General features: G+C 33.1%; 1 protein-coding gene across 50 annotated transcripts in view; it reads right to left on the bottom strand.

Annotated features, from left to right (window-relative positions):
• The window catches only part of RIMS1 (regulating synaptic membrane exocytosis 1), a 538768-nt gene that overhangs the window by 147700 nt on the left and 363727 nt on the right, over positions 1–27341 (bottom strand). For 8 of the 50 annotated variants that reach the window (XM_058307014.2, XM_058307017.2, XM_058307019.2 and 5 more), the window contains one exon: positions 520–632. In XM_058307014.2, the coding sequence (XP_058162997.1) occupies positions 520–632 (113 nt within the window). Of the gene's footprint in view, positions 1–519; positions 633–1707; positions 1891–7649; positions 7722–17008; positions 17093–24017; positions 24108–24969; positions 25048–27341 lie in introns of all 50 variants that reach the window. The other 42 variants (XM_058306994.2, XM_058306996.2, XM_058307022.2 and 39 more) reach the window with 9 other exon arrangements.

Genomic DNA, 27341 nt, shown 5'->3' with positions numbered 1-27341 from the left:
ACACTTCAGGAAAATAAAATACAATCTAATGTTTAAAATAAGGTAAACAAAATAAAATGGACTGTAAAAGGATAGGAAAATGTGTGTTCCAAGCCATTTTATCATCATCAAGCTTACATAAAAATACAGGGATATTGCAAGTTAAAAAAAATTTTTAAATCAGCTGTGTAATTTTTAAAATGTTTTTAAAATGAGGTAAATATGTCTCCTTTTAATACATATAATACCATATTGTACTGAGGTTTTAATTTTTATTTTCTTCCTTTGTTCCTTTGAACAAAAGTATTTTTTTTTATCTTACTCAGTTCTATTAATTGACAATCTAGTATTCACTCATTCACTCACTCAGGATATGAGTGATATGCAACAAACCACTACAGATAGGTGCTGGGGAAATTTTTATAATAAACTTAAATTTTTAGGTTAAACCAAACTACCATTCATTTAATAAAAGTTGTATAAAAAAAGGAGGTTCTCAGACCCAAGAATTTTGGACAATGGTCTCCCATTATTGGATACCTTGTTCTATACTGCCACTTCTCACTGGCACTTGTGGGAGCTGTCTTCCCCTGCGATTGCTGAAGGACGTGTCTGCTGGAGGAGATTGGGTTGGACTTCTTTGTCGGTGCATTCTGCAGGCAAAAAACAAGGTAGGGGTGGGGGGAAGAATGAAACAGTTAAATTCCAACATGGTCTAAAAAAAATATTTTCCTCCCTCCTATTACTATTATAACAGGCATAAAACCCTCAACTGGGCCTTTGAAAGCAAAATAAAAAACTTCTTACTTATGATAAGTGTATAAGGGGTATTTTAAAATAGGCTGAAAGAGGGAATTATCTGTCACACAGTTCTGCCTAAAGAATTCCTGAACTGAAGAGAACTGGATTCACTTCTTTTCATTAAGCTTCTTTGAAGTTGTGCTTTCTGGCAGGTTATCCATTCTTGGTAGTGCTAAACCAAATGTATTAATTACAGCCTCTGTATCTTAAGGCTATGATTAAATTAGTGAAAAGAGATCATTGCCTAAATAGCTATTAAGTTGATATATACTCTAGAATTATTTATAACTGTTAAGTATAATTCTAGAAGCAGATTTTTCTAAATCACCAATCACAGGTTATTTTTAAATAGGAAAAATCTTGAATAGTATTTCAAAAAATGACCTTCAATCAATGATCAGAAACCTACTACTGCAAAATCTGAAATTACAAATGAAAATTTGAGTAGCACACAGATGCATTACTGCTGCAAAGGAGTAAGCTGAATTCCACCTGCTGGCATTCCAACTTTTTTTTAAACTAAGAACTCTAAAACATTAATATTTTACTGAACACATGAATGCCTATTTTTTAAAATTCCTCTTCTACCTCTTATAGCAAATACAAGTTTTCATTTCAGGTAATTTCTTATAAAAATTTCACGTAATTAAAAAATATATATGAATATGCCACAAACAGATGGAAGGACATACACAGCCAAATTTATTTTTCAGTGGTAGCTAATTGGCAGGAATAATAGAATACTACCAGCACAGTGAAAATAGATGCAAGTAATAGAGGATGTGGGAGAGGTTTAAGTGTCACAAAGAAAGAATTAAAAACCATGGTGTCATAATGAGTGAAAGCATCGAGTGCTCAGGAAGGTACAACACCACACCAACACCTGGAGGCAGAACATGGATGCTGGGCTGGACATTGAATAGCGACCTTGTCAGAAGCGGAGAAGGTGGCGCCGACCCTCCAGGGGCAAGGTGGTGCATAGAACACAGTGTTCTGACACTAGAGTGCTCACTCGACCTCGAGCGAGCGGGATGTTTCCCCCTAAAGACTGGCTGTTCAGTCGCTCTTGGGGTTGCGTGTCCCCTTCTAGAAAGACATGGTGGGAGAACCCTAAAACATTAGGGTCAAAAAAGATCTTCAGTCAGCAGGTTCACATTTACTTTGATACCAAATATCTGTCCAAGGAAAACCTGGTTACTCTTTTAAAACAGTGATTTTTAAAACTAGAAGAAAACTCATCACACAATTACTGAAATGGAATTCAAGTCAAGCTAAGTTGTTACTGCAAATATTCATGCCATGTGGTTTTTAAAGGGATTATTTGAAGTAATAAACCTCTTGTAATTTCTACAGGGCAGAGACTTATGTTTGCTTTTGTTGTTGTTGTTTGTTTTTTACTGAACTATATGTCTAAAGCCTAGAACACAGCTACACAGAGATTAAGAGCTCAATAAAGGTATGTTAATTGAATGAGTGAATATAATTAGAATGATGAATACAGGGATATTTCAAGCAATTGTCTTCAAGAAGAAATAATACCTGAAGGAATCAGAAATCTGTGTATATTTTCACAATGTTTATAAATTTACTTTTCAATAAACTTTGCAAAGGATATCTTTTATGGTTAATTTCAGCAAACAAAAGAATTAAAATGATATGAGATAGAAAATGCTTCATTACAGAACTGATTAAATGGAAATGGCAGATCTATGGATAAAAATATAACTGAAAAAATATTTATCCTTATATTGAGTATTACCTTAATACAGTGTTTGAAATTATTATGAACACAACTTTGAATAAAGAATTCATAATGAAAAACTGATGCTTATACATATTCTAAATAAAACCCACATCTAAAATATCTTGATTTTTACAGTGGAAGCAATGCAATAATCCCTCATCCTTTTTAAAGCAAGGCTGTAAAATTCACTTATTATGTCACTAAAGTGTTGTAAGGGTAAAGAATAAATATTGGTGACCCAAAGCATATTAATTATTGAGTTCTTAATTCAATTTTGTTCAGATTGACTGTATTCCTCTTATTTTAAGTAAAATGATTTTAATAGCTATAATGATTTTGATTCAGGGCACCTCCACGTTTTTAGAACAATAAAATGGGAAGAGGTCAGGATTCAAAAACCAAAAAAGGTAAAGTTTAGGTCTGTAATACATATGCATTTTATCTTATTGAGCTATGGATTAATGATTTATCAGACTCTAATAAAGACTCTGAAACCTTGACTGTCACCTATATATCTAAGTTAAAGGAAAAAAAAACAAATACTCTACGTAATGAAAACTGCTCATTCTGAATGGACTTTTCACTCTAACTCAACTGTGCTTACAAATATTTTATCGAATTAATCACTGTAGGAAGGACTACATGATCAAGTCCCTTATGGTAAGTGTTTTTGCCTATTACTCTTTAAAAGCCATTATCTTGACCATAAATTTTAGGCATTCCTTGTTCAAAATAGACTTTCTAAATGGGGTTTGAAACCAAATGTTAGTTTTTACCCTAGTATTGAGAAATTTCATGAGTTCTGCAATTTCACTAAAATCTTGCTTCATTCCTCAATGCAATTCATAAGCACTAAAAAGACTACTTAAATGAAACTTGAAATGTGAATAATTTAGGTTCACCTTATGAGGTACACCTAAACTAAATGGCAAAACTGCAAAGATCAATTTCAGAGACAAAAATATGGCTTTCTGGGTGAATATTACACAGCCTGATAAGCTCACAGCTTGAGGCTTACAGAACCTGAGGAAACAGCCGGTGGTGTAAGAGGTTAATCATTTAGCACAAGGTCAGTTTTTTTTTTTTCCATGAACTAAAAGTCCTGCAGTCATGCAACAGTTCCTGCCACCAGCCAATTTATAACAAGTATGAGAGTCGAGACCACAGGGGACGCACTGAAAACCCCTTGAGGAAGAAAGAGGAGTGTGGCAGAAAGGCTGGATACCAGAGGGGAAACTGGAGAAAGTGAAAGCAGAATTTGAAAAGAACAAGGTTTTGGATATTAGAGATAATGGTACCACATACAGTTTGTTTATACAAGTAGAAAGTTGAGAGAATCCAGGCTTTAAAGCCTTGACCTTTTCAATGACATGGGATGTGTGAAGAATATAAGGCTGTAAGAAGAATGAGAGAGATTTAGAATAACCAGATTAAAGAATGGGACAGGTATAATGAATAAGTAAAATGATAGTAATTAACCATTCTTTACTGAGTAGTCATACCAATCATCTATACATGCCAGAGACACTGAATGCATGTGTGTATATGCATATACATATGTGTGTGCATATGTATGAATATGTATGTTTTGTATGTATTTGTGTATTTATATATTTTTGTGTTTTCTTAAACAATGTACACACTTTTTGTATCCTTGCAATACTGAGATGAGTAAGTAGTATTACTACCATTTTATAGATAGAATAATTAAGGGTCACAGAATGACTTGCCAAAAGACAGAGCTAATGTGAAGCAAAAGATTGTGTAGCTCCAATACTTGCCCTTCTGTTTATTGAGATAGGTTTTCTCCCATATCATGACATAAAAAAATGGTAATTTCACATATTTGTATGTATTAATTTTGTAACACAAAGCACAAATATATGTCCAAGTATTGAACTGTTCAGCAATACTTCACATAATTATGTTTTGAGTGTTGGTAGGAAACAAATATATGGAAAATTGTACTTAATGAGTACTTACTCTGCTATATGTATCATTTGATATTCCAAACATTTTTTATGTGGAAGGTAATATTATTAATTGTTTAAAACATAAATATGAGGCTTCTAGTACAAAATTCCAATTCAAGCCTAAGTAGGCCTGACTCAAGTTCACTGACTCCATTTCAAATATATAGTATTTACCAATGAGCTCAATTCATGTCTACTCTCTCTCCTAAGACTATTGTTTTGACTTGAACCTAAGTAAAATATTTTTTTTACCAAAACCTTAGGTTCTCTTTACTCAGACATTCCTATTGTTGCAAATGGACTTGCAATGAATTGCTTCGACTGTAGCTTTAAAATGTATTTATGGTTTTTTAAAAAATGCCTTGTTAGGGGATGGACACGCACATGGTATTTAAAGTCACACCTTCAAAATGATTCTTCCTGACTAGGTTACACAGTATTGGAGCCTGCAGAGGCTCTTTCCAATAGCAGCAGCAGAACATAAAATGAATGTTTAAGCTCGTCTAAATAGTAGTCTAGACAAAATATCCCCCATTAGGATACATATTTAAAATTCCCCCATGAAAAAGTAAAAATGGTGCTAGCAGTTTATGTAGCTGAGTCAACATGAGGGTGAAATTCCAAACTTTTATCTGACTGAAGAGTTTCCCAAGACAATCAGAAGCACTGTTTCTAAATGGCTGGGCACACACACACAAAATCACTTCTGCCTGTCTGCTACAACTGGTCACAATGTCTTTCAAAATATTTTCTTAGAAGAATGCTATTCCTCATAGGGCCAAATTTGTTAAGGCTGACAATGGGCATCAAACTTATACTTATTTCACAGCAAATGTGCTAGGAGTTAAGGTATGACTGCATGGTATGACTCCTTTTAGGAAAATGCTAACTTTTAATGACCAAGAATCAGTAATCTTGGTTCAGTCATAGTTAGATGTCAACTCAAAATACCTTCTGAAGAAATGAGAGCTAACAGTAATAGAGAAAAGCTAGGACTTTTCTTCCTTTTGAACTAGCTATTAAACTATTCATACTCAAAAACTAGGTATGTAATATGTATTCATATAAAAATCATGAAAATCTTTATTATCAAATAAATCTACTCTCCTGAAAGGTCAAAGTTTTCTGTAAAGACCTACAAGCAGAGTATAGGCAAGAGTAATATGAATACGGTCCTTCAGCAGTAGGTCTTTCAAACATTTGAACTGGGAGTTAATCATACCCTTGCTATTCTTATTGGAGGGAAGGAAGATTTGTTATCCACTGATGATTTTCAGTGTTGCAGAGGTCAAATATCATTCATCTAAGTTAAGCACTTTCGGTTTCCTCTAAAATTATCCAGCACTTTGTAAAATAGTATTCCATTCTTAAAAAAGTGTTGATATATCAAACTCCCATAACATAGTAGTCACTTGACTATTAACTGTTAATTTAATGAAAGAAACATGAATGAAATAAAAAGAACCTGACTTTGAGGAAACATTTCAATCATGTCAAAATAATTAAAACTGCGTGTGTGGGACTGGGAAGGATGGCTGGAGAGTGAAAACTTGCCTAATGAATTCAAGTCATTTAAAATGATAGCTATAAAGAAAGAACTGGATTTAGCTGAAATGAGATTAAAAAATGTGTGAATAGAAACAATCTGTATTATTTCATTACAGACTATATATATCGCTGTTAGAACTCTTCATTTCTTCCCTCGATGTCCAATTTCTTTGTAAAAGTGAATTCCTATTCAACATTTTTTTTGGAATTTCCTTGGATCCTTGTTCTACCCTAAAGTTCCCTAATTATTTTGTATCTCCAAAGACCATTAGTCAGGAATAAATGTTATTTACCCCTCACTCACATCCTTTAACCTGTCTATCATCTACTTGTTTCTCAGTTTTCAACTCAGGGATAATTTCCTCTGGAAAGTTTTCTTTGTTCACTGCTCAAGGTTGTAGTTTTTGCTCTTAGCAAAGAACCTGGCACTTGTTAACTGAATGAATCACTGAATTGTACAGATTCTATCTCTGCAAAGCAGTTGTGATTATCTAGCTAGTATCTTACATCCACCCTTGGATCTTGTAATCCACCTTTCAAAATGTTGAAAGTGATTTATAATTCTGAATTCAAAATTGATAATCTGTTTCCCATTTTTAAAGCCCACTAATGGCTTATGAATTAATAGAACCAAGTTGAAATTCTTTATCATGGCTCACAAGATCATTCACAATGTAACTTCTAATGATTTGTGCAGTTTTATTTTCAGTCTTCTCTTCCCATTACCTGAATTCTATTCTCCATCCATCTAAAAATTGTTACAATTTCCCAAACTCAGTGTTTCTGCAGGTTGTTCCTGCTCATCGAACTTTCTATCTGGATTTAGCTCAAGTGACACCTGTTTAAGAAACTTTCCTAGTCTCATTCTCATTCTACTCCTTTGGGTTCTCTCTGTACCTTGTGTGTAACTCTTTAATAGGAAATAGAAAAATTCCTTCATTTACAGTGGTATCTCACTACATGCTCTCAATAATTGTTGGATAAATAAAAGGGTGAATGAATATATGTTAGTTGTTAGTTTATGTGCTTTTATAGATATGGCAAAAGAGTAACATTATACTGAAATTTAAAAAACTGTTGAAGTTGAATTTCAAAAAAAGTCAGCAATCCCTTATTTTTACATGTTTTAACAAATATCATTGGTTGTAAAATATAAATACAATTCTAGACTATCCACTTGTAGAAGAGATTGACAGAATAATATGGTATTATTCACATAAATAATATACACTCAAAATACTTGCATATTACAGGTACTATATTCATTGGTAACATTTAAATGGTCCCAGAAACAAAATATTAATGTTCTAATATGTATACAGGAACAAGTATGGATTTAATCCTCTTTAGTAATCAGTATGATCAGTAGGGAAAGATACGAGTTGGCTTTTTTTTTTTTTAAGTCTAAGATTTAAAGACTGCCTTCAAATTATTCTTCTCTTGTTTCTTAAATGAGGACATTCCCATTTAGGAGTAGGTGTATTTACATGGATGACTTTAAACATCACAGTTTGTGTTTAAAAACTTAGCATGTAAAACAAGAGTGATGGGACCCCTGAATATGTACAGCAGAAGATGGCATCACAGCACAACACCAAGCCTACCTTTCTGTATCAGAGGCAGTGCCTTTCCTAGTCTGTTTTTGGATGCTAGATCTTTCAGACTTTCTGGAGTGCCTGTGGAATGAAATGTTAAAGAAATACAGAATATATGATAAATAAAGCTACAATAATAGCATACAATGATAAAAGCAATAGACCAGAAAAATGGCAAGTATCTTACCTAAATGGTTTTGTCAGGCACTACTTTTTAAAATAAAAATAAATAAAAATCAGAAAGGGTGCAGTGTAGAAGACACAAGTTGCCCAACAGGAAACATGAGAAGCTGATATTTCAGTAGTCTAAGATAGGTAAGTCTATGAAATGATTTATTTTTGGGCCCCTGCTGAGCAACTCTGCCTTTCCTGATGAATAAACAAATTCAACAATGGAGAAATGCAGGGATGGTAAACATGATGATGGTAATGGTTTAGGCACTGAAAGACCAAAAAGGGTGATACACCCTTTAGCTTACAAGTTGAGCATGTGTGCCACAAAGTGTTTTCCCCCACAAAATTATGAAGAGAAGAAAAATGTTATAGTGAAATATATTTGACAAAAGTGAAAGTGTTTTAAATCAACCATCAAAATTTTTTGTACACTGAAGATGCTTTTGTAATTTTGAGTTTCTAAAAAATTAAGCACATATCACAAATTAAAGAACTAATGTAAATAAAGTTCCTGATTTGCCCTATGTTCCAAAAGTACATCTGCAAATTGAACATTTGGAAGCTGAAATGCAGTTTCTCAGAGAAACGTCTTATATAGGACTTACCTCCTCAAGGCAGCTCGCATATGCCTATTTAGACTAAAATGTGTCTAAGCTACCACATATTTGAAAAAAACAGAAAAATACTGTGCGTCAAGAAACTCACACCTTAAAAAAAACACACAGAGAAACCATAATGTAGAATGTATATTTTTATTATTGGTTCTCCACAATTTATGCCTAGTTTTCTTTACTGATCTCCCTTCTTTCCAGCAATCTTAACGAGACAACAGCCTTTACTTATTAATGACATACATCCTAACCAAGTGTCCAGGACACATCAGTTCCTGCTAGGTGCTAGAAACACATATAAAGGTAAAAAGTCTGCCTTCACAGGATGCAATGACTTTTAGGGTGTCTCAGCTCTCCCCATCTCTTTTGCTATTGCCAGAAACTTGGTTCACACTATCTTAACCTTCCAAGTGAGGCCTCAGGTGTGTGGCGTGTTTTCTTCAGCCACCTGTCACTCTTAAAAATCCCATTCTAAGATGGAAAAAAGGAAGAAACAGGAGACACTTTCACATCACTTTCCCGAAATAGTTGGAAGAAAGGGTACTCAATATACTGAAGACTGACTCTATGCCAGGAACAGTGTGAAGGATTAACTTTCTTAACCTTCAAGAAAATCCTTTAAGGAACTGTCCTCTCCATTTTACTGGGGAGGGAGCAGGTTCAGGGCAAGAACAATCAGAAGAACCGATGAGAATGTACACCTGTTTGACTCCTAAATTATTTTTACCATACATTGCCCAGTATCAAGGACGTAGAGGAACACAAGCACAGAGATGGGAATGTATTAAAACAGATGCATGGTCCTGTGGACGCACCCTGATTCAAGAAGGGAAGAAACCACGAAATCTGCTACAGGCCTGGGGAAGGATTAAGAGAGGAATCGTTCTCTGATATACATGGTCAAGTATTAATTACTTTATTGCTCCTGAGGTCATGAAAGGGAGTTGTGGGGTAAGAGAGTCAAGAAGTACATAGCACAGATGGTGCCTGAAATCAATAGGAGACAGTAATTGGGAAAGGAAGCTTGTTCCTGAAGCTCAGGGAAGAAGAGAGGGCTACCTAGCAGGAGGAGGTAAACGAAGGGAAGGAGAATGGAGAAGCTGACTAAGCAGGACTACACAGCCAGGTGGTACCTGAGCTCAGAAGAAAATGGAGGGAAGCGGATTTAGCCTAACGGATAGGGCGTCCACTTACCACATGGTAGGTCCAAGGTTCAAACCCCTGTGATGAGCTGGCCCACATGCAGTGCTGATGTGCACAAGGAGTGCCATGCCACGCAGAGGTGCCCCCTGCACAGGAGAGCCCCATGTGCAAGAAGTGCACCCTGTAAGGAGAGCCGCCCAGCGCGAAAAAAGTGCAGCCTGCCCAGGAATGGCGCCGCACACATGGAGAGCTGACGAAGCAAGATGACACAACAAAGAGACACAGATTCTGGCGGCCGCTGACAAGAATACAAGCGGACACAGAAGAACACAGTGCAAATGGACACAGAGAGCAGACAACTGGGGGCGGGGGCAGGGAAGGGTAGAGAAATAAATAAAAAGTAAAAAATAAATCTTAAAAAAATAAAATTAAATTAAAAAAAAAAGGAAATGGAGTGTTCTAGTATGGGGAATTTTTGCTTGATCCCAAAGAGTGCTCAGGACAACTGTTTGGAAGAAAAAAAAGTTCCTTTTCTCATCTCTTATCAGAGTGAGGGCAGAGTGAGAACAGAGTGCTGCAGGCAAACTAATGAACTCATCATTAAAGGTTTTCATGTATTTATTTATTCAACAAGCATTTATTTAGCATATATATGTGCCCGGCATTGCTCTAGTTGCCTGCAATAAGTCTGTGAAAAAGACAAAGCTATCCACCTTCAAGCAATTTTATAGTTTATTTGCCCTGACAGCCAATAAATAAGAAAAAAACTCAAAACAAGTAAATTACAGTGTGTTAAAAAGTGATAAATGCTAACAAAAACACACACACACATAAGATCAAGACTGTATTGGTGGGATGGGGGTTTAGGACAGGAGCAGGCTGCAATTTTAAGTAGGGTGAACAGGGAAGGAGTCCTTGAGATGGTGAAATTTTAAAAAGGACTTCAGATGAGGAAGTTAGCCATGCCTGTTATCTGGGAAGAATCTCAGGCAGAGGAACTCGGTAACTTACAGGAGCTGAGAGAGCCAGAGGAAATATAAAAGGAAAGAATCCAACAGTAGGAGAGTGGGGTAAGGTAGGAAGAGGGACTGTATAGAACTTGAGAGGCTTTTGCAGAAACTTTCAATCCCTGCATAATGAAAAAGGTTATGGATACCTAAAACAAAGTTCCTGCTTTTCCACCTACCTCTAGTGATCTCTATTAATTTATACAGACAAGTTAAATGTCACTTATTCTGTGACACTTTTAAACTCTTACTACTTTTTATGTATTTTAAAACTTAATGGATTAATACACCAGCTTATCACAGTAATTGATGGTGAAGACAGTGGCAATAACGATGATGATGATATTAATAATGTTAACTAAGAGCTTGCTGTATATGCTAGCATGATCACTTTACCTGCATTATTTATCTAACCTTCTTGTCAATCCAATGAGATAGGAACTAACCTTCCCTTTTAAGAGTAAGGAGACTGAAGCATAGAGAGGTTAAATAATTTGCTCTATCTAGCAGTCATTAAGTGCCCAAACTAGGATATGAACTGAGAGTCCAAAATCTTAGGAGCAGGGATCACACTTCATCTCTAGAAATGGCACTGGAGCATAGTGGTTAGGAGCATCAACTCTAGAGTCGGACTTTCTGGGTTTAAGGTCAGCTCAGTTTCTGTCAAGTGACTTGACCACTCTGTACCTCAGGCTTTCATCTGCAAAGTGGCAATAAGAATACAATCCCAAAATTTGAGAGGACTGGGTGGGAAGGGGAAGTCCTAAAGTAATACATGACCACTTCCTCATTTGTGGGGAAGAAACGAAGACTAGAGCTGCTGATGTGCTCACCCCTCCCTAGACACCTCTATTAACCACAGACTATGCAGCACTGGCCCTAGCCTCTGGCAGATCCTGTTCCTGACTGGACTGCGGAAATAGCTGGAGGGTCAGGACCTGTTACTTTCCTTCCCCTTGGCATTAATACATTTAAATTTAAAAAAAAGTTTGCTCATTCTAGGTATTTCAGTATGACTTAGTATTTACATTTGTATTATTTATAGATTTATAATATTATTTAGAACTAGGATTTATAGTTTTAGTATTTAGAACAAGTGGTGTTATTAAAGCATTGTCAAAAATAATAACATAGAGTTGTTTCTTGAAGGCAAAGACTCATTCATCTAAAAAAGTATCATGTTCAAAGTTCATGCACCATAGCTAGATGATAAAAATATTTAGGCTGAGGTTCATACATCTTATTTCTTTTTACCCTCTTGTTAAGGATGTCTTTCTGTGTCTTCAAATGTCACTGAAATTTTCTTTCACTGAATCTAAAAATTACAATGAGCAAAAAACTAGGGCTACAAAATTCAGGTTAAATCAAATCTAACAAATGTAGAAATAGAAATTTGCATTATTTTCTGGGTTTTAACAAATACACAATGCTTTAAGTAAGAAATGTCCTCTGGTTCACTGTCTCATACACAACAAAAAATCAGTTATTATTATAGGCCCAAAGTATGTCGTATGATGCAACAAGACAGCACAGACTCAATCTTAGTATCTTAGAGAACATTAGAATTCAGCTACTCTGACTGCACCTCTCTAAATTTACAGATGAGGGAACTGAGTTCTAGAAAGTTAAGGGGTTTATCCAAGGTAAATAGGCCTTAATTAGGTGGTCAAGATACATCATTAGGTTACCATGTGCTTAGGTCTTCTCTAAACTCTTCTATACAGAGAAATGAGCTGGTGATTATGGAAGGACTCAATGGACAGAAATGAAAAACAGAGGTCATAGTTTCAATATTTCAACATATTTTATTTAATTTTACTTTTAATATGCTTTTTAGTTCCTTTAAAATTTTGTTATTTCATTATTCATAAGTAATGTTTTTTTGGTTTAAATCAGATGTGGTTTTAAAATTCAAGAATCAGAAATCTGAAGTTATTTTCTGCATGAAGTACTAGTTTTATGACTTTGCATTATGCTTCCTAATTTTCAGGATGAAAATGAAATTCTTTAAAAACTATAAAGGAACAATAGAAAGTATAGCAACAACTATTTAATTATTAAATTTATGTTAAAGCAATAATCAGAAAATTAGTATTTTCTTAATTAAACCTAAATCTTTTTAAGTTCCACTTTCAATAATTATTCCATTTTTAAATTAAAGTATAAAGATTTATAAAATGCACAAATGTAGAGAGAAATAATTGTTATATTTCTATGCAACTTTCCTGTTCAATAACTAATTTCAGTTTGAACAATTTCCTGGAGACATTGGTAAATAAAGCATTTCTGTAGATATTACAATGTCAAATTGTATATTAAAACGTCAAATTAATATATTAATAAAACAGTAAGATCATTTAAGACCATTTTATAATAAAGTGAAAATAAGTCATCTTCTGTTTTGTTACAATGTAACAAAAATCTACTACCATTTAATTTAATTAAATTAACACTGATTTCATGAGAATACATCTGTGTGCATACTGGCTGTCTACCTCGATGGCTTACATTATTTTATTGTAGAGTGCAAATCTTTAACATCTTACTTCCTTATAAGTTTGGGAAGAGAAAAATACATTAGAAAAGAATGAACCAAAATAAAACGTTCATATTCACTGAAGATGGCTTCATGCAATTAAGATATGTGTCCCTTGCATATTATTAGTATTTATAAACATGACCACAGCCATTAACTAAAAAATCAGTATGTATTTGAGAACATGAGTATATTTCTTTTATTCAAATAAATAGCGTTTTTGAAAAGCACACATAATAAAGGAAGTAATGAAGGTTAAAAAATGATAAATAATAAGTAATGTACTGAATTTATAAGTGGTTCTACATTAAATGTGCACCCATATGGCAATTCCAGAATTAAAAAGTGGGTGATTTGTTTATTCCAGGAATATTTTCAATGAAAAAGAAGATCCATTCATTGTGAATCTTACTTAATAAACCAAATAATACGGTCAATCCAAAATTCTCACTCACAAGTAGCTGCCACCAGACAAGAATGGAAAACTACACAAATATGATTGCAAAACAAATACAGCTACTTGAACAGAATGACTCAGGAATTAATCTTAAGCACAGTGGAATGTTTTTGTTGACCTAATAATTTAGAATACCTGAAAACAGGGTTATTTTTATCAAATATTTTCAGTATTTATTTAGGTCACATATTGATAAATCATATCCTTAAAAATATCATGTAGGATGATGGAAACGAGTGTTGTTGGGGGGGGAGAGGGGGGGGTGGGGGGGTGGGGATGAATGGGACCTCACATATATATTTTTAATGTAACATTATTACAAAGTCAATAAAAAAAATTAAATTATAAAAAAAAAAAAAAAAAAAAATATCATGTAGGGTGATGCAAAAATATTCTTAATCAAAATGTTGATGATAATATCATCAAGTTAATGAAGTGTTAAAATACATCTCAAAATGCACCAAATAAGAATAGTGCATTTTCTTGAGTAAGGCATTTACCAAAAAGGGTTTAAAATTCAATTAGATAATAACTTACAGTATGCTTTCATGCTTAAAGATTGATTAAAGATTGACCACTAAACTCAGAAATTTTATGCTTCAAGGATATATTCAAATAAATTTTCTTCTTAATTATGATTCACTAATTTTGGTTAATTTCAAGTCACAGTAGCTCTAAGTGTTAAGATTCACAAACAGAATTAGTGAACATAAAGGTTCAAAAAAAGTTTTGCATGTTAAAATAAATGCCATTTACAAAGAGACACTCTTGATGGAATGATAATTTTAAAAAGGCTTAACATTTTTAGTAGTAAAAGAAGGAAATTTTCACTAAAATTTTAAAGTTAGAAACTTTCTCTGGATATTCCAAATTTATATATTTTTTTCCTCCAGCACTTTAAAAAATATCTACACCTTCTGGGATGTATTCCTATATCTAGAAGAACTGACCTCTGTTAATTCCAAATAAATCTACGGTATCATCAGAGTTGGCATAAAAAATGCTTACGACTGAAAATGAAATAAAAAATGTGTCCATGTGTGCATTTATACTATGGGAAATAAGAGGGCACCTAAATACTTTTCTCCTTATTTGAATTTACTACAGAACTTTCTTAAGCAAGAATTTACTTTTGGTATTACAATACTATTTTTAAGTTACAGAAATGTGGCCCCAAGACAGGACACCCAAAAGCTGCCTGTATAAAGTATTACTGATTTTAGAATCTGTTCCTGGCTACCAGCATCCTAGGGCAAAAGCTAGCCAATACCCAAATCTTATGAACATTCACTATACCCAAATCTGATGCCACGTTAAATTCACTTAGAAATTGGTAGAAAATCCTGAATGAGATAAGAAAGCTGGTGAGAGATGAAATGCAAGTTATCACCATACCATGTGTTGGCATGGTACCTACAAATAAAAACATTACATGCTTTAGTAATTTCTCTTATTTTTAGGGGCACATATTATTCCTGTATTTTAATGAAAGTTTTCTATTCACTACAAATATAATCATATAACAGTATTTATATCTATTTATTTAATATAGAACTTATTTACAAATAAGCCAAAATAAAAAACCAAAATGTATAATCTAAATTATGTTTTAATAAGAGCTTCCTTTAATAATCTTAATGATTACAATGAAGAGTAGATAAGAATCCAAGAATTAATTAAGACCTTGGGCAAGTTACTTTAGTCTCTGTCCTCTCATTTATACAATTATTAAACTGAGCTAGATAAACTAAAAGCACCATTTCTGCTCCTAAGTCTACCCTTAAAATTATATATACAATATAGGGTATCAGATAATATAATTAATTCACATACAATTAAATGAAGCTAATGAATCTCATGTATATAAGAACTGGAACGATTATTTGGATTTCTATTCTGATAACAATGCCCACATACACTTACATTTATATTCACTAAAAAACCATCATATTTAATTGCCCTATACTCGAACCATCATTATAAGAGATGAAAATCAAGTTTCTTGATAGCAAAGAATTTACTTTCCTTATTCACTACTCTAAAGCCAGCCCTTAGAATAGTGCTCACCGTAGGGGCACAACAGATATTTGTTAAATTAATGAGTAGCAATGTGGATGTAAATTTTTATTTAATTTATGTAATTATTCTATATTTTTATTTGAAAACACTTCACATTTTAACAATTTTTGGATTGGAGATTTTAATAATTTTTCTAGGAGTAGAAATTCTGTCCTAGAAATCAGAGAGTAGGAGAAGAAATTAATTTTACATTCTGAATATGTAAAAACAAATCATGTTCAGCGGTAAATGTCTTAGTGATTAAAACATGCTAAAATACTGCTGAAACTTTCATGAAACAAGTTTTTGGTCTTTCCCAACAACAGTAAAATGACATCTTTTTTTAACTGGCAATTTTAAATGTTTCTTTCAAGTTGAAATCCTGAAGGTATTTTATATCACAGACTCAAGATAAATTATATCATTCTAAGGCTACAATTACTCTGAATGCTATACACAAGCATACCAAAACACATGCAAACACATGCAAACACACACAAACCATATGACTGCATGACTTGTTCTGTTTCTGAGTTCACTGTATAAACTCATGTACTTAAATCTTATCAATGTGCTGACTGAATTTCTGTTTACTCCAAGAGAATAACATTCAAAACACCCCAAAATCTTTTGTGACCAGTAGAGAAAATATTTAAAGATAAGGATTATATATATATCAGAAAAACTTAAATAATTGCAACTGAGAAGGGAAAAAAAAAACAATGAAAATTATATATTGTGGCACTTCTGGCATAACAACAGGAAAAAAATTCAAAGCACTGATATTATTTTTAACTACCTACCTTGTGAACTGATCCTAGCCCTAGACAATACTTTCTTTAAAAGCACAGTATTCAAAAAATATTTAAGAATCAGGTGTTCTACTTTAAACCAGACATTTAAAAAATATATATATATATTCCAAAGCCTCATCTTCATTATTAACAACCTTACATACTAAAAAATAAAACAACCAAGATTAACTCATGAACCAATATAAGAAAGAACAGACTCTGTAATAGATTTTAATATAGTATAAAGCACCTGAGAATTTTTAAAATTTATTTACATGTAAATAAAAACATTTAAAAACTTTCTAGAAATTCAAAACACTAAAACAAATGTTAATTAAATAGAAACTCTCCTCCTGGATCCTGACTTTGTTGTGCTTAAAATTGTGCCATCTGCATTCAATCCTCTTTTCAGTAAGAATTCTGAGGTGCTTTATTAGAGGTTAGACACATTTATTGATGGAATAGCAACATATCTTCCTCAAGTTCCTGAAAGGAAGCATGTTAACCAACATTTCCCTTGGTTATCCTTCACTTGGTGGCCTATAAGCTCTAAAAGCCACTTTTCTGTGAGGAGGAGTTGTCTAGTACCTGTCATTTTCCGGAGATGCATGCTGGATTTGAATCCTGGGACTAGGAGGTCGTCTCCTATCTAGGGAGGGGGACCATCTACCCCTGTTTGCCCAATGAACAAGACAGGAAAAAACAGGACATTTAGTAACTCCTAAAATAAAAGAATATATGGAACAACAGGACTGGAAAAGCACCCAAAAAAGCAAAGTATAGATTATTTGCTCTATAATTTAATCTTCCCTTTTACAGGTCTTAAAAAGATAAATTATAATACTGTAAGGAAACAAAACCTGTAGATTTAAATGTGAATAGGCATACAACTTATTTGGAAATATAGTTAAAATCTGTTTAGTACAAATTTTTTCTTTTAAAATATGCTGGTGTGTATATATACATATATATAAATTTCCATTAAAAAATGTATACCCTTAACGGTCTGGGTCATGTTTAAATAAAAAAAGATTCAATATGGTACCAATGCTTATTTGGTACCAAGGTTTAAAATTACTGGGTAGAATGCAAAGGTGTGCTGTGTGAATTTAATACAAAGCAGGAACACAATTAAGAGAAGAAATAAAAATGCTCCTTAGAGTGGAACCAATGACCTGGAGAAATAATTCATGGGAATGCTACCAGTTAAGTCTTAAGTATTCCTGGGGAAAACTGCAGGGTGAATTATTGAAATAAAAAAAAATTGTAGTAAAAAACCCACATAAATGCAAGTGGGCAATGTAGATAAAAGTAACTGTAAAACAGTATTACCTTTTAAAAACTGTATTAATAATTGCAGAAGCCTCTCTTAATTAAAATTTTACAAGAATAATTTTTGTGATTAGCAGAAACCTGGTTCATTCTTTTGTTAAAGTATTATTAAGAGTCTGTCTGTATATAACCACATATTATAAACATCCTGATGAAAACCGAAAAGTACAGTAAAAGACTGAACAGGCCAGATATGGAAATTTGTGTATATTAGACATGAAAAATTCAGCAGGATAATTTCTCTGGCTATTGGCTTTCTTAGGCAACAAGGGATAACTGGAAGCTCTTTAAGGACACATCCAGCTAACGTCCGCCTCCCTCACTCCTGGAAAAGGTCATCTTTCTTGCCATTACTGGATTCATTAGACAATTTAGACAAAAGCTGTAAAAGCCTGTCAACATGAGACCAGGACACTTGTCGGAAAACTCTTGAAAGCCTATGTTTAATCAATTAGCCTTCAACAGACAAATTCAGAAAAATCAATTCAGGCTTTGAAGAAGCTGTGAAGCAAATGAAAATATTTAGTAGCAAAGTTTGAGGAGAAGATAAAACACTGTAGAATGTATGTGTAAAAGTGTTATACATTAATAAAGTTTAAAACAGTTTGGATTAGGTTTAAATATATATAACGGACAATCAATATAATCATAATGTTTTTTTCTATTTTACTGCACTTTTTGTATGCAGAAAAAAGAAAAATATGTCTAAAAATATTGAAAACATTTACAATCACTTTGTTTCCTATATTATTATACTCACTTACGTTAAAACTCATGGTGTTATTTGAAAACAAAAAAAACCGAGTTAATATAATTTCATTTCTGTAAAGTAATAGGTAATATTAGCTTGATGGGATTATGAATAACCTTGCTTCCTGAGGTAAAATTCCAGTCCTTGTGTTTAGTTAAACATAAACAAAAGTAAAAAAAGGATTTTAAAAAATGCCATAATTATGAAACATGCAATTAAAATTATGAAGGAGAAAGGTGTACATTTAGAAATAAGCAATTGTGGAGATGAGGTAATTTTGTAAAACAAATATTACAGCATAATATATACGTATTTGTCCACTCAAAGTCCTTCTGAATATGCTGATATGTAGTATCAAGAAATTATTTTCCATTTCCCTCAAATATTGGTTATGATAAGAACAGGATCAATTTGTACACATTTCTTTGAACAGACATTACATAAGTTTAATATCACACATTTGTGAATTTTAAGTATACTAGCATATTTTTACATGTTTTATGTATGTGTGCCATATCTTTATCTTTTTCTCCTATTAAAAGAAGAAAAAGACCAAAATTAGAATCTTTGTTCTCACATTATTGAGAAATACACAAAACTTTAACTTCCATTTTTATATTATAGACTAAAACGGCAGGGCATGTTGTAGGAAATGTGAGCCACAAAGTTGAACGAAACCAGCCCCTTCTTTATTCCTCTTTTTCCAAACTAGCCTGCCTGTAAGTTACATTAGCTAGTTACATTCTCACTATAATAATCTCAGACATTCTACACTCAGTAATTCAAGATCATCTATTTCTTGGGAGTCACCCCTTTCACTAAGCTCAGAAGGGGAGTAAGGTCACTCTTAATGCATATGCAATCATACAGACTGCAAGCTTCCTGTGGAAGAGAACTACAGTGGTTTCTTTTTGACAGTTGCAACTACCATGCATACAGAAAAAAAATCAATAAACATGTGAATATTTAAATATATAATAAACAGATAAAGACTCTAGGCTTTGTGATAATATAGGTAAGAAATGATGAGAACCTTAACAAAGAATTTGACAGTGGTGACAGTTAGGAGGAACAGTTTGGAATTAGAGCTGACAGGCCTTGGTAGGTAATTAAATGATTCTTTGGTTGTAGCTTTTTTTTCTCTCTGGCATTAATATAACTTAAAGCAAATGTGTGTGTGTGTGTTTAGGGGTGTAATTAATACATACTTGCATAGCTACATATCTTTTAATGGTGCATATCTCCTGGCTGAACATGGTTAAACAGCTTAATTATCTAAAACTGAAATTAGATGGAAATGTAAATCATTCAACCTATTAATAGCAGCAATCAAAGATATCTGTGAAGTTATTATAACATAAAGAAGAAAAACTGAAAAAAAATGAGATAACTGAATGTATACAATAGGTATATTGTTATCTATTCCCATTATTCATTTTAGGACTTTTTCCCCAATATTGTTTTAAACTGAACTTCATTTATTTTATCTAATATAGATACTTATATTTTGAAACAAGACTTACAATATTAATATTTATTTCAATTCAAGTGAAAAGGTAAATTGAGCTACAGGTAGGGACTTCCTTTCCCTTTGTTCTCACATTTACGTGTTTAGGGTACATTTATTCAAATATGCTCTTGGCCTCTCTCCACCCTTTCTACTCATTCCCCCACAAGGAGGTAGGTAGGGCTTTATAGGATAAAGGAATCTGTGTTAAAGAATTAGGCACAAGTGACAGTTCTTTCTGTAGTCCTCTTTCCAAACCCTGCTGCAAGGCCCTCGCAAATAGCAAACACTCAGATCAAGCCGTGGCCATGACACAAGAGGCCCAGCCTAACTTGCATGGGAAGCCTGTTGTAGTTCAGTGAATCTGGCTGATCTAGTGATGAGTTATTAACAAGAGTACAGACCTAAGGACACAGCTTCAACACCCGTTTATTGCATTTAAGTTGATACTTAGAATTTCTACATTTCTGGTTCCCAATTATACCCAAAGATGGGGGCAGGAAACGGGGGGTGTTATTTATAAGCTCCTGAATCCCAGAACAGAGTATATCCTAAGCATAAAAAGGAAAATAATGCTGTCACTAAAGTAGGTCAAGACTAATAAAAGATGATCCCGGCCCTCAAGGAGATTACAACATAGTGGAAGAGACAAACACAACACTATGCAAAACATTTTGTGTTTTAACATTAAGTATATAGTCTTATATGGGCCCAGGAAAGAAAGTAAATGATCTGACTGGGCTTAAAAGAGAAGGAAGGTGGGAGGGGGTTGAGAGGTTTTACAAAAGATATGATATTTAATCAGCATTTTGAATAATAACTAGAATTTTTAAACAGACAACAAAGGAAGGAAGAATGTACTTTAATTTTAATGGAAAGAAAATTTGAGGTGTAAATAAAGATTACTACTAGAGATAATGAGAAAAGTAATGGGGCAGATATGACATTGGACTGGAGAAGGGTTAGATCTATTTTGATGGAAGGGATAAAACTCATTGACTCACTGAATGTGGGGGTGAAAGAGGAGGAGGAGTGTTTCCAGATTATTTGGTTTACCGGAGGAGGAAGCCTTTTGCTGTAAGGGATGGGAGTGGAGATAATGAATTTGGTTTATATATTTTGATGTACTAATGGAGAGCTGTCTTCACAGGTATTGGAGTAGGGCCCTTTAATAGAAATATAATTTAAGGGAAAGTATGGGTCCAGCAAAACGGAAAACTGAGGATGAAGCTAGGGAAATAACTATCTTCATGTGATAGGGAAGGAAGAGAAGCCTGCAAACGAGACTGACTCAAAACAGGCACAAGAAAATCTTTAGAATGGACTTTAGGGAGGAGATATTCAAGTGGCAGGGTGGTTCATGTAATATGTTACAAGATGTTGCTGAGCCAAATGTAAGCCATAGGATTATTTCAGCATAATGGGAGAGGAGTGGATACAGGTAGAGGTCAGATTACAAAAATTAAGGCGTTAATGGCGGATAAAAATTAGAGGCAGAAGTGTATAGTCTATTCTTTCATAAGCCTTCGGTAAGACTATGAATACTATTGAAAGGTCAAGGTATAAGAAAACTTCTAAAAAAAGTAACTATTCTCCAGTGGCTATAAAATCAATGCCTCTGAACATTCAAATAATATAATTGTTATAAAACCTGGGAAGGGAACAACTAATAGCAGACCTGTAGCTTTCTCCCTTACCTTGGAAGTAGGGGAATGAAGCAGACCCTGATAAAAATGGAGAGTAAGTACATATACCTTGACCAACCTCCTGGTAAACAGGCAATGGTATTTGGAAGTCCTTATTTATAATGTTTTTAGTAGGCTATAAATGGTCTTCCTATATCACTCACTGTAAAACAACCAGAAATTTCTTGATATACAGGACAAGACTGGATTGGTAAAATGGGGCAGTCCATGAGCATTTTTTTTCTATTTGTGTAATCAACAGAATATAAAATGGAGTTCCATGACTGAAATGACTTTCTTTGCAAACAGTGTATCCGATGCATTGCTCATTCCCCATTGATTAACCTGGCCAAATCATCCTAACAAGGAAGAAAAGATGAACCTGATGGTTCCAGGCTTCTTCAGGAAAAGAATGCTTCACCAGTACCTACTGCTTCCTTTACCTTTTCAGTCATTTAGCAAAGTTTGGTGTTAGGTACTGATCTTCTTAACAATTCACCCTTTGTATTAATACAGACCTAATTTAACAATTGGTGTGGATACTTCAGAAAAGGGCATTACTTTGGCAAAAATGCATATAAATGCCAATAGTTCATGAGGATGTGGAAGTCATTCAATGTCTTAAGAATGTGAAACTGTTGTTTTAAAAATTTCTCTAACATTTTATCCACTATGAATAAATTTAACATTCATATAGTAAGTCCTATGGTCGACCAGAGAAATTAAACAACCTAGAAAAGTTTGCAAGTTCCTCCCCTACATCACTGCTGCTAATATTATGTTGTTTCAAAGCTGCTTATAAGTATGTGCATAAAAGGGTATTTATGGTTGCTATTCTCCAACAATCATCTATAAATTGTTTAATTTACCTGATGAAATCTTATCTCATTTTATCTTCTTTTTGGCAAGAAAATGACCCCAATAAATTAAGGATCATTGATAGTACCAATCCCTGTCTCCTCGGATTTTTTAAAATGAAAAATTTCCTTTTATTCAACTTTTATTCAATATACAGAGTGAATATAGATTTAATCCTATTTTTCTTCTTCTGTAAAAGTAAATATACTCAGATGTCATGTAGACCTGTGCAATAATTGTGGCCAGTTTATTCATCTTTGAGCTGACCTGTTTTATGGGTATTATGTGAGAGATGACATTCACCAATGCACAGATTTGTGAACTCCCTGGTTTCAGTGTTATAAAGGAACATATATATATACTACATAGGCTTCACCACAGAAAGAGACATGTGCTGTCTACATTTTTTTAGCATAATATTACCTACACACTAAAAAAATAGGTTTTTATACCTGTACCTATTATTCATGTCCAGAATAAAATGTCTCATAAATGAAGGAATAGAGCCAGATTAGAAATATTACTAAAGAAAAGTTTTAAGCAGCCTCTAAGGAAAAGAAGTGGGCTACATTAGCACGAATAAATGTTTTCTTCAAGATTTGTAAAAAGCCGATTTGCAAACTTCCTCTGAATGACTTCTAATGAAAAACAGTGATGAATAATAACACTGATGAATTATAACAAATTATACCTAAATTTACAGGAATAGAAAGTTCCACCATAATGGAAACATTAGCTGTTCACAATTAGGTGAGCACAAAATTAATAATTACTGAGTGCATTTGAAGTAAAATCAGAATTAGTTGTTAATCAACCAATTCAAAGTTGTAAGCAAAATTATGTATGTATACATATTATATATATATATATATTGGGCATTTATTTTTAAAGCATCAGAAAATCTACAATGAACATACCATTGTTTTGTTGCTACAGTATGCAAAAACATGTTTTTAAACATGTTTTAAAGACAGCAGGTTAAAAATGTATATAAATTCACAATGGAATTATTCCATCGAAACAAATTCTTGCATTGAGTTTATGGAAGATTACAGTTAAACCTATAAATACTATTTATCTGTATAATTAATAGGAAAATGAGTCTCCCCGTAAGATAACTCTCTGTATTTTATAACATTATCAGCATACTGAAGGCTTCCTGAGTAGTCTGTAAATAAAACTACTGAACAGAAACAAAAAGGGGCAAAGCAGCAGCCAAAAGCAGTTACAAATTACATCACAACATTTGCAACAACATACATAGAAATATGTATATGTGTATCTTTGGGCTTATCCACATAGGCATATCTCTACATAGACGTGTAGTAAGGGGAAAGGGGATGGAGACAGCAAAGTGAACATGAATGAAAAAACCTGTGAAAGACACATTGAACAAAACAAAGTGAACGAAAAAAAATTCACTGGTACAAATGATGAAAAATTAAGAAAGTCTTTATTTTATACCTTTCTCGTTCTGGTGAATGCAAACTAGTATCTGGTCTCAAGCAGTTGGTACTAGCACTCCTAGCCCTGTCAAGGGAGGGCTGCAGTTCACTAGTGCCAGTGCATTGCATCCAGTGGTAGAAGAGAAAGACAAAGAAAACAAAGAAAGGAAGACCATGTTAGAGAGTAAAGCATAAAATAATGTCCCCTTTACATAAAAATGTAGAATCACTGTGATTCAGTTCATAAGGGTGTGAGAGCTGATAGAATGATAGTGCAAATTTTGTTTAGAAAATGAAACTAAACAAAGATTATGCTTGAATTGTTTTGCATAATATTTTAAAAAGGGTCTCAGATTGAAAAATGAGCCTAAATCACACCTACTTATGAAAAATTGGGTACAGAAAGCACTGAAACAAAATGCCTAAAACTTCATTACCAAGAAAAAATGCCACACCAAAACAAAATGAAGGACATTAGAGGAGAAATAATTTTGCAACACAGTTATTTTGGTTCACAACATTAGACAAGGGAAGTGGAAGATATCACTTCCATATGTTCTTAGCTAACCAATATTTCACCAATAAATCTTGATTTAATGCATTCATGATGAAGGGAAATGTCCTGTCTAGTCACTGATTTGGTTTGAGTATGTGCAGGCAGAAGTAAGCTTCATAAATTAAAATATTCAAAAATAAAATTCTCAAAATAAAAATGCACACGTAAAAAAGGAATAAATGACGAAAAGGACAACTAGAATTTTTATGTATGTTTTATTTAAAGAAATATTTTTGGATTAAAATGTTTTACAACTAAAACTATTTCTAGATATCATTAATTTAATGTTTCTCTCCATAATTACTTGCAAAGGGAAATGTTAATGTTTTATTGCATAAATTTGCTATTTTTAGTAGGCAAAGGATTTGGGAATAGGAGTTAGATTATAACTAGGACTCACTGTTAGGAATCTTACCTGTAAATATTCCAGTGAGAACCGTTCTCTAACAAAGGCATCTTGGGTGGTAATGTTTTATAGTGCCTAACAAGATGTCTGGAGCATGGCAACACAAAGTAGGAAACAGAAAAATATAGATGAAGCAAATTTTACTAATATTTGAAGAAATTAGGAGGCCTGTAAAACTACTTAGATGGTTCTTTTGTTTAAGCTCAAAAGAACCACAGTAATTATTTGAGGGCAGGATTAGATTATTAAAATAGGAAACCATAGACATCTGATTTCACATTAAGATAAACAGACTCAAAATGATAATTTAATTACTTACAAAAATATTAGCTAACCATACTCTATTAATTATATATTTAAATTTTCTAGTTCCTGAAGTAATATTACACCTTGTCCCATGGAAGGAAACAACTCATAGCTGAAAGTGCTATTCAAATCACTTACGTAATTTGGAAGTTAAAATATCATTAGAAAAATTAATATTCTGACAATAAGCAAAGAGTTGACCAACATCACATGGATGAGGCTGGTCATGGTGTTGGATTGCAGTGAAGAAAGAAAAGAGCTGAAGGCCAAAAAGTGACTGCGAAGAAACAACTTTCCATTTATTAGCTTCTGAAACCACATTTAACAGTAGGTTAAATTTTACTATTGGAAAACTAGGTGAGGTGGGATTTACCTGCAAGTTAGAGTGTGAATTTTTAAGTGGCATAAAATGGTAGAAATAAAGTCTAAGTTTACCCTAATTCTTTTAAAGTCAACACAGGCTTCTGGACTTTCTAAAGCACTAAGGGCAAACTAGATTTAATCAATCAATTAATTTTTTCATAATGTGGTAATGTTCCTACAAATGTTATTGTTGATTATAAAAATCAATCACCCATTTCTACTTGCATTAAAGTATGATAAACAGGGAAGGGAATATACATTTACTGAGAACATACTAAATCTCAAATACCTACTGGTTTACTCTTCTTTATACATACCAATGGTCAAATCAAGAGAAATTCCTTAAAGCTTAAGTTTAAAAGTGTATCAGAGTATCCTAATCCTGAACAAACTGCAGACAAATTTTACCTAAAATAAGGATTCAGTTTATTCTACAGAAAAAGTCTTCTTTTCAACTCCCAACCTTACACAAGTAAATTCAGGAACAAGTTGCCATATAACTTTTCTCATAAATTGATTTGAAAGTGATTTTCTCATAAACACTGTAAGAGCAGTCAGCATAAAATGAGAAACAATGTAAAACAGTATTGAATTTATAGTCTGAAAGTGTAAATTTACACCTTGGCTTAGTCACTAACTGGCTGTAAACATGGGTAATTCATTTCACATCCTTAAGCCTGTTTCTACCTTTACATAATGGAGGAAAAACATCTACTTAACAGGGATGCTGGGAGATACCATGCTATAAAGTATCTGGGACATAGCAGGACAGATACAGCATTTTCTGCACAACATTATTTCTTAGGTATATTATTTTATGCAAAAGAATTTGACGGCCAATAATTTGAGAGAAAAAGTATTAAACAATATGAGATTTTTTTTAGAATGTGATTTTAATATGCTGTGCATTGTAAATCTCCAAGTAGAAGCTTTAAAATGTTCAGGGTCCAAAATTTACTTGACTCACAAACTTTTCTTGGTGGAGCATTGCACAAGACCAATTCCTCAAAATATTTCTGGAAATACTAGAGTAATGGAAAACATCCAATAGATCTGATTTTGAATCTTTGCTTGGCTATTTAACAAATTAAATTTTCTCAGCCTCCTTCCTTGCTTGTAAACTGAAGATGATAATATTTACTGTCAGGACACTGAGCTGATGCACATTAACACTGTACTTGTTAATAAATGTTAATTTCCTTATGTTTACTGGAAAGTAGTAAATTTTGAGATGAAGCATTTTGATAGCTTTAATTATAAATTTATAATTTATAATTATAAATGTCTGCAATTTATATGAAACCAAAGTTATATTACTGATATAATCATAGATATTTGTGGTTATTTATATGTGCATATGTTGGTTTATCTTTTCATTAAGACACAAGTAAAATGCTTTTATAGATATCTGAGTGTAAACACAGAAGATATTATATATGCATACATACATATATAAAACACATCTTTTAACTCATGTTTTCAATACCGCTACACTTTTAGAGTTACATATTGGGAAATCAAAGTAATGGCAAAGTTTTTGAAAGTTCAGGAATAAAATTAAAATGGCTACAATTACATTTGTAACTCTGATAAAAATACAATTAGCAGGTGTTAAGGAATAAGGAATAAGTTGAGACAATTACTGGTACTGTGAAAAACATGAGGAAGAAGGAAAGAGAAGACATTTGTGACACATGTTTCAGATCTACACA

Source organism: Dasypus novemcinctus, chromosome 11 (genome assembly GCF_030445035.2).
Source record: "Dasypus novemcinctus isolate mDasNov1 chromosome 11, mDasNov1.1.hap2, whole genome shotgun sequence".
Classification (NCBI taxonomy): Eukaryota; Metazoa; Chordata; class Mammalia; order Cingulata; family Dasypodidae; genus Dasypus; species Dasypus novemcinctus.
Note: the sequence above shows the minus strand (reverse complement) of the source record. Positions and strands in the feature narration are given on the sequence as shown.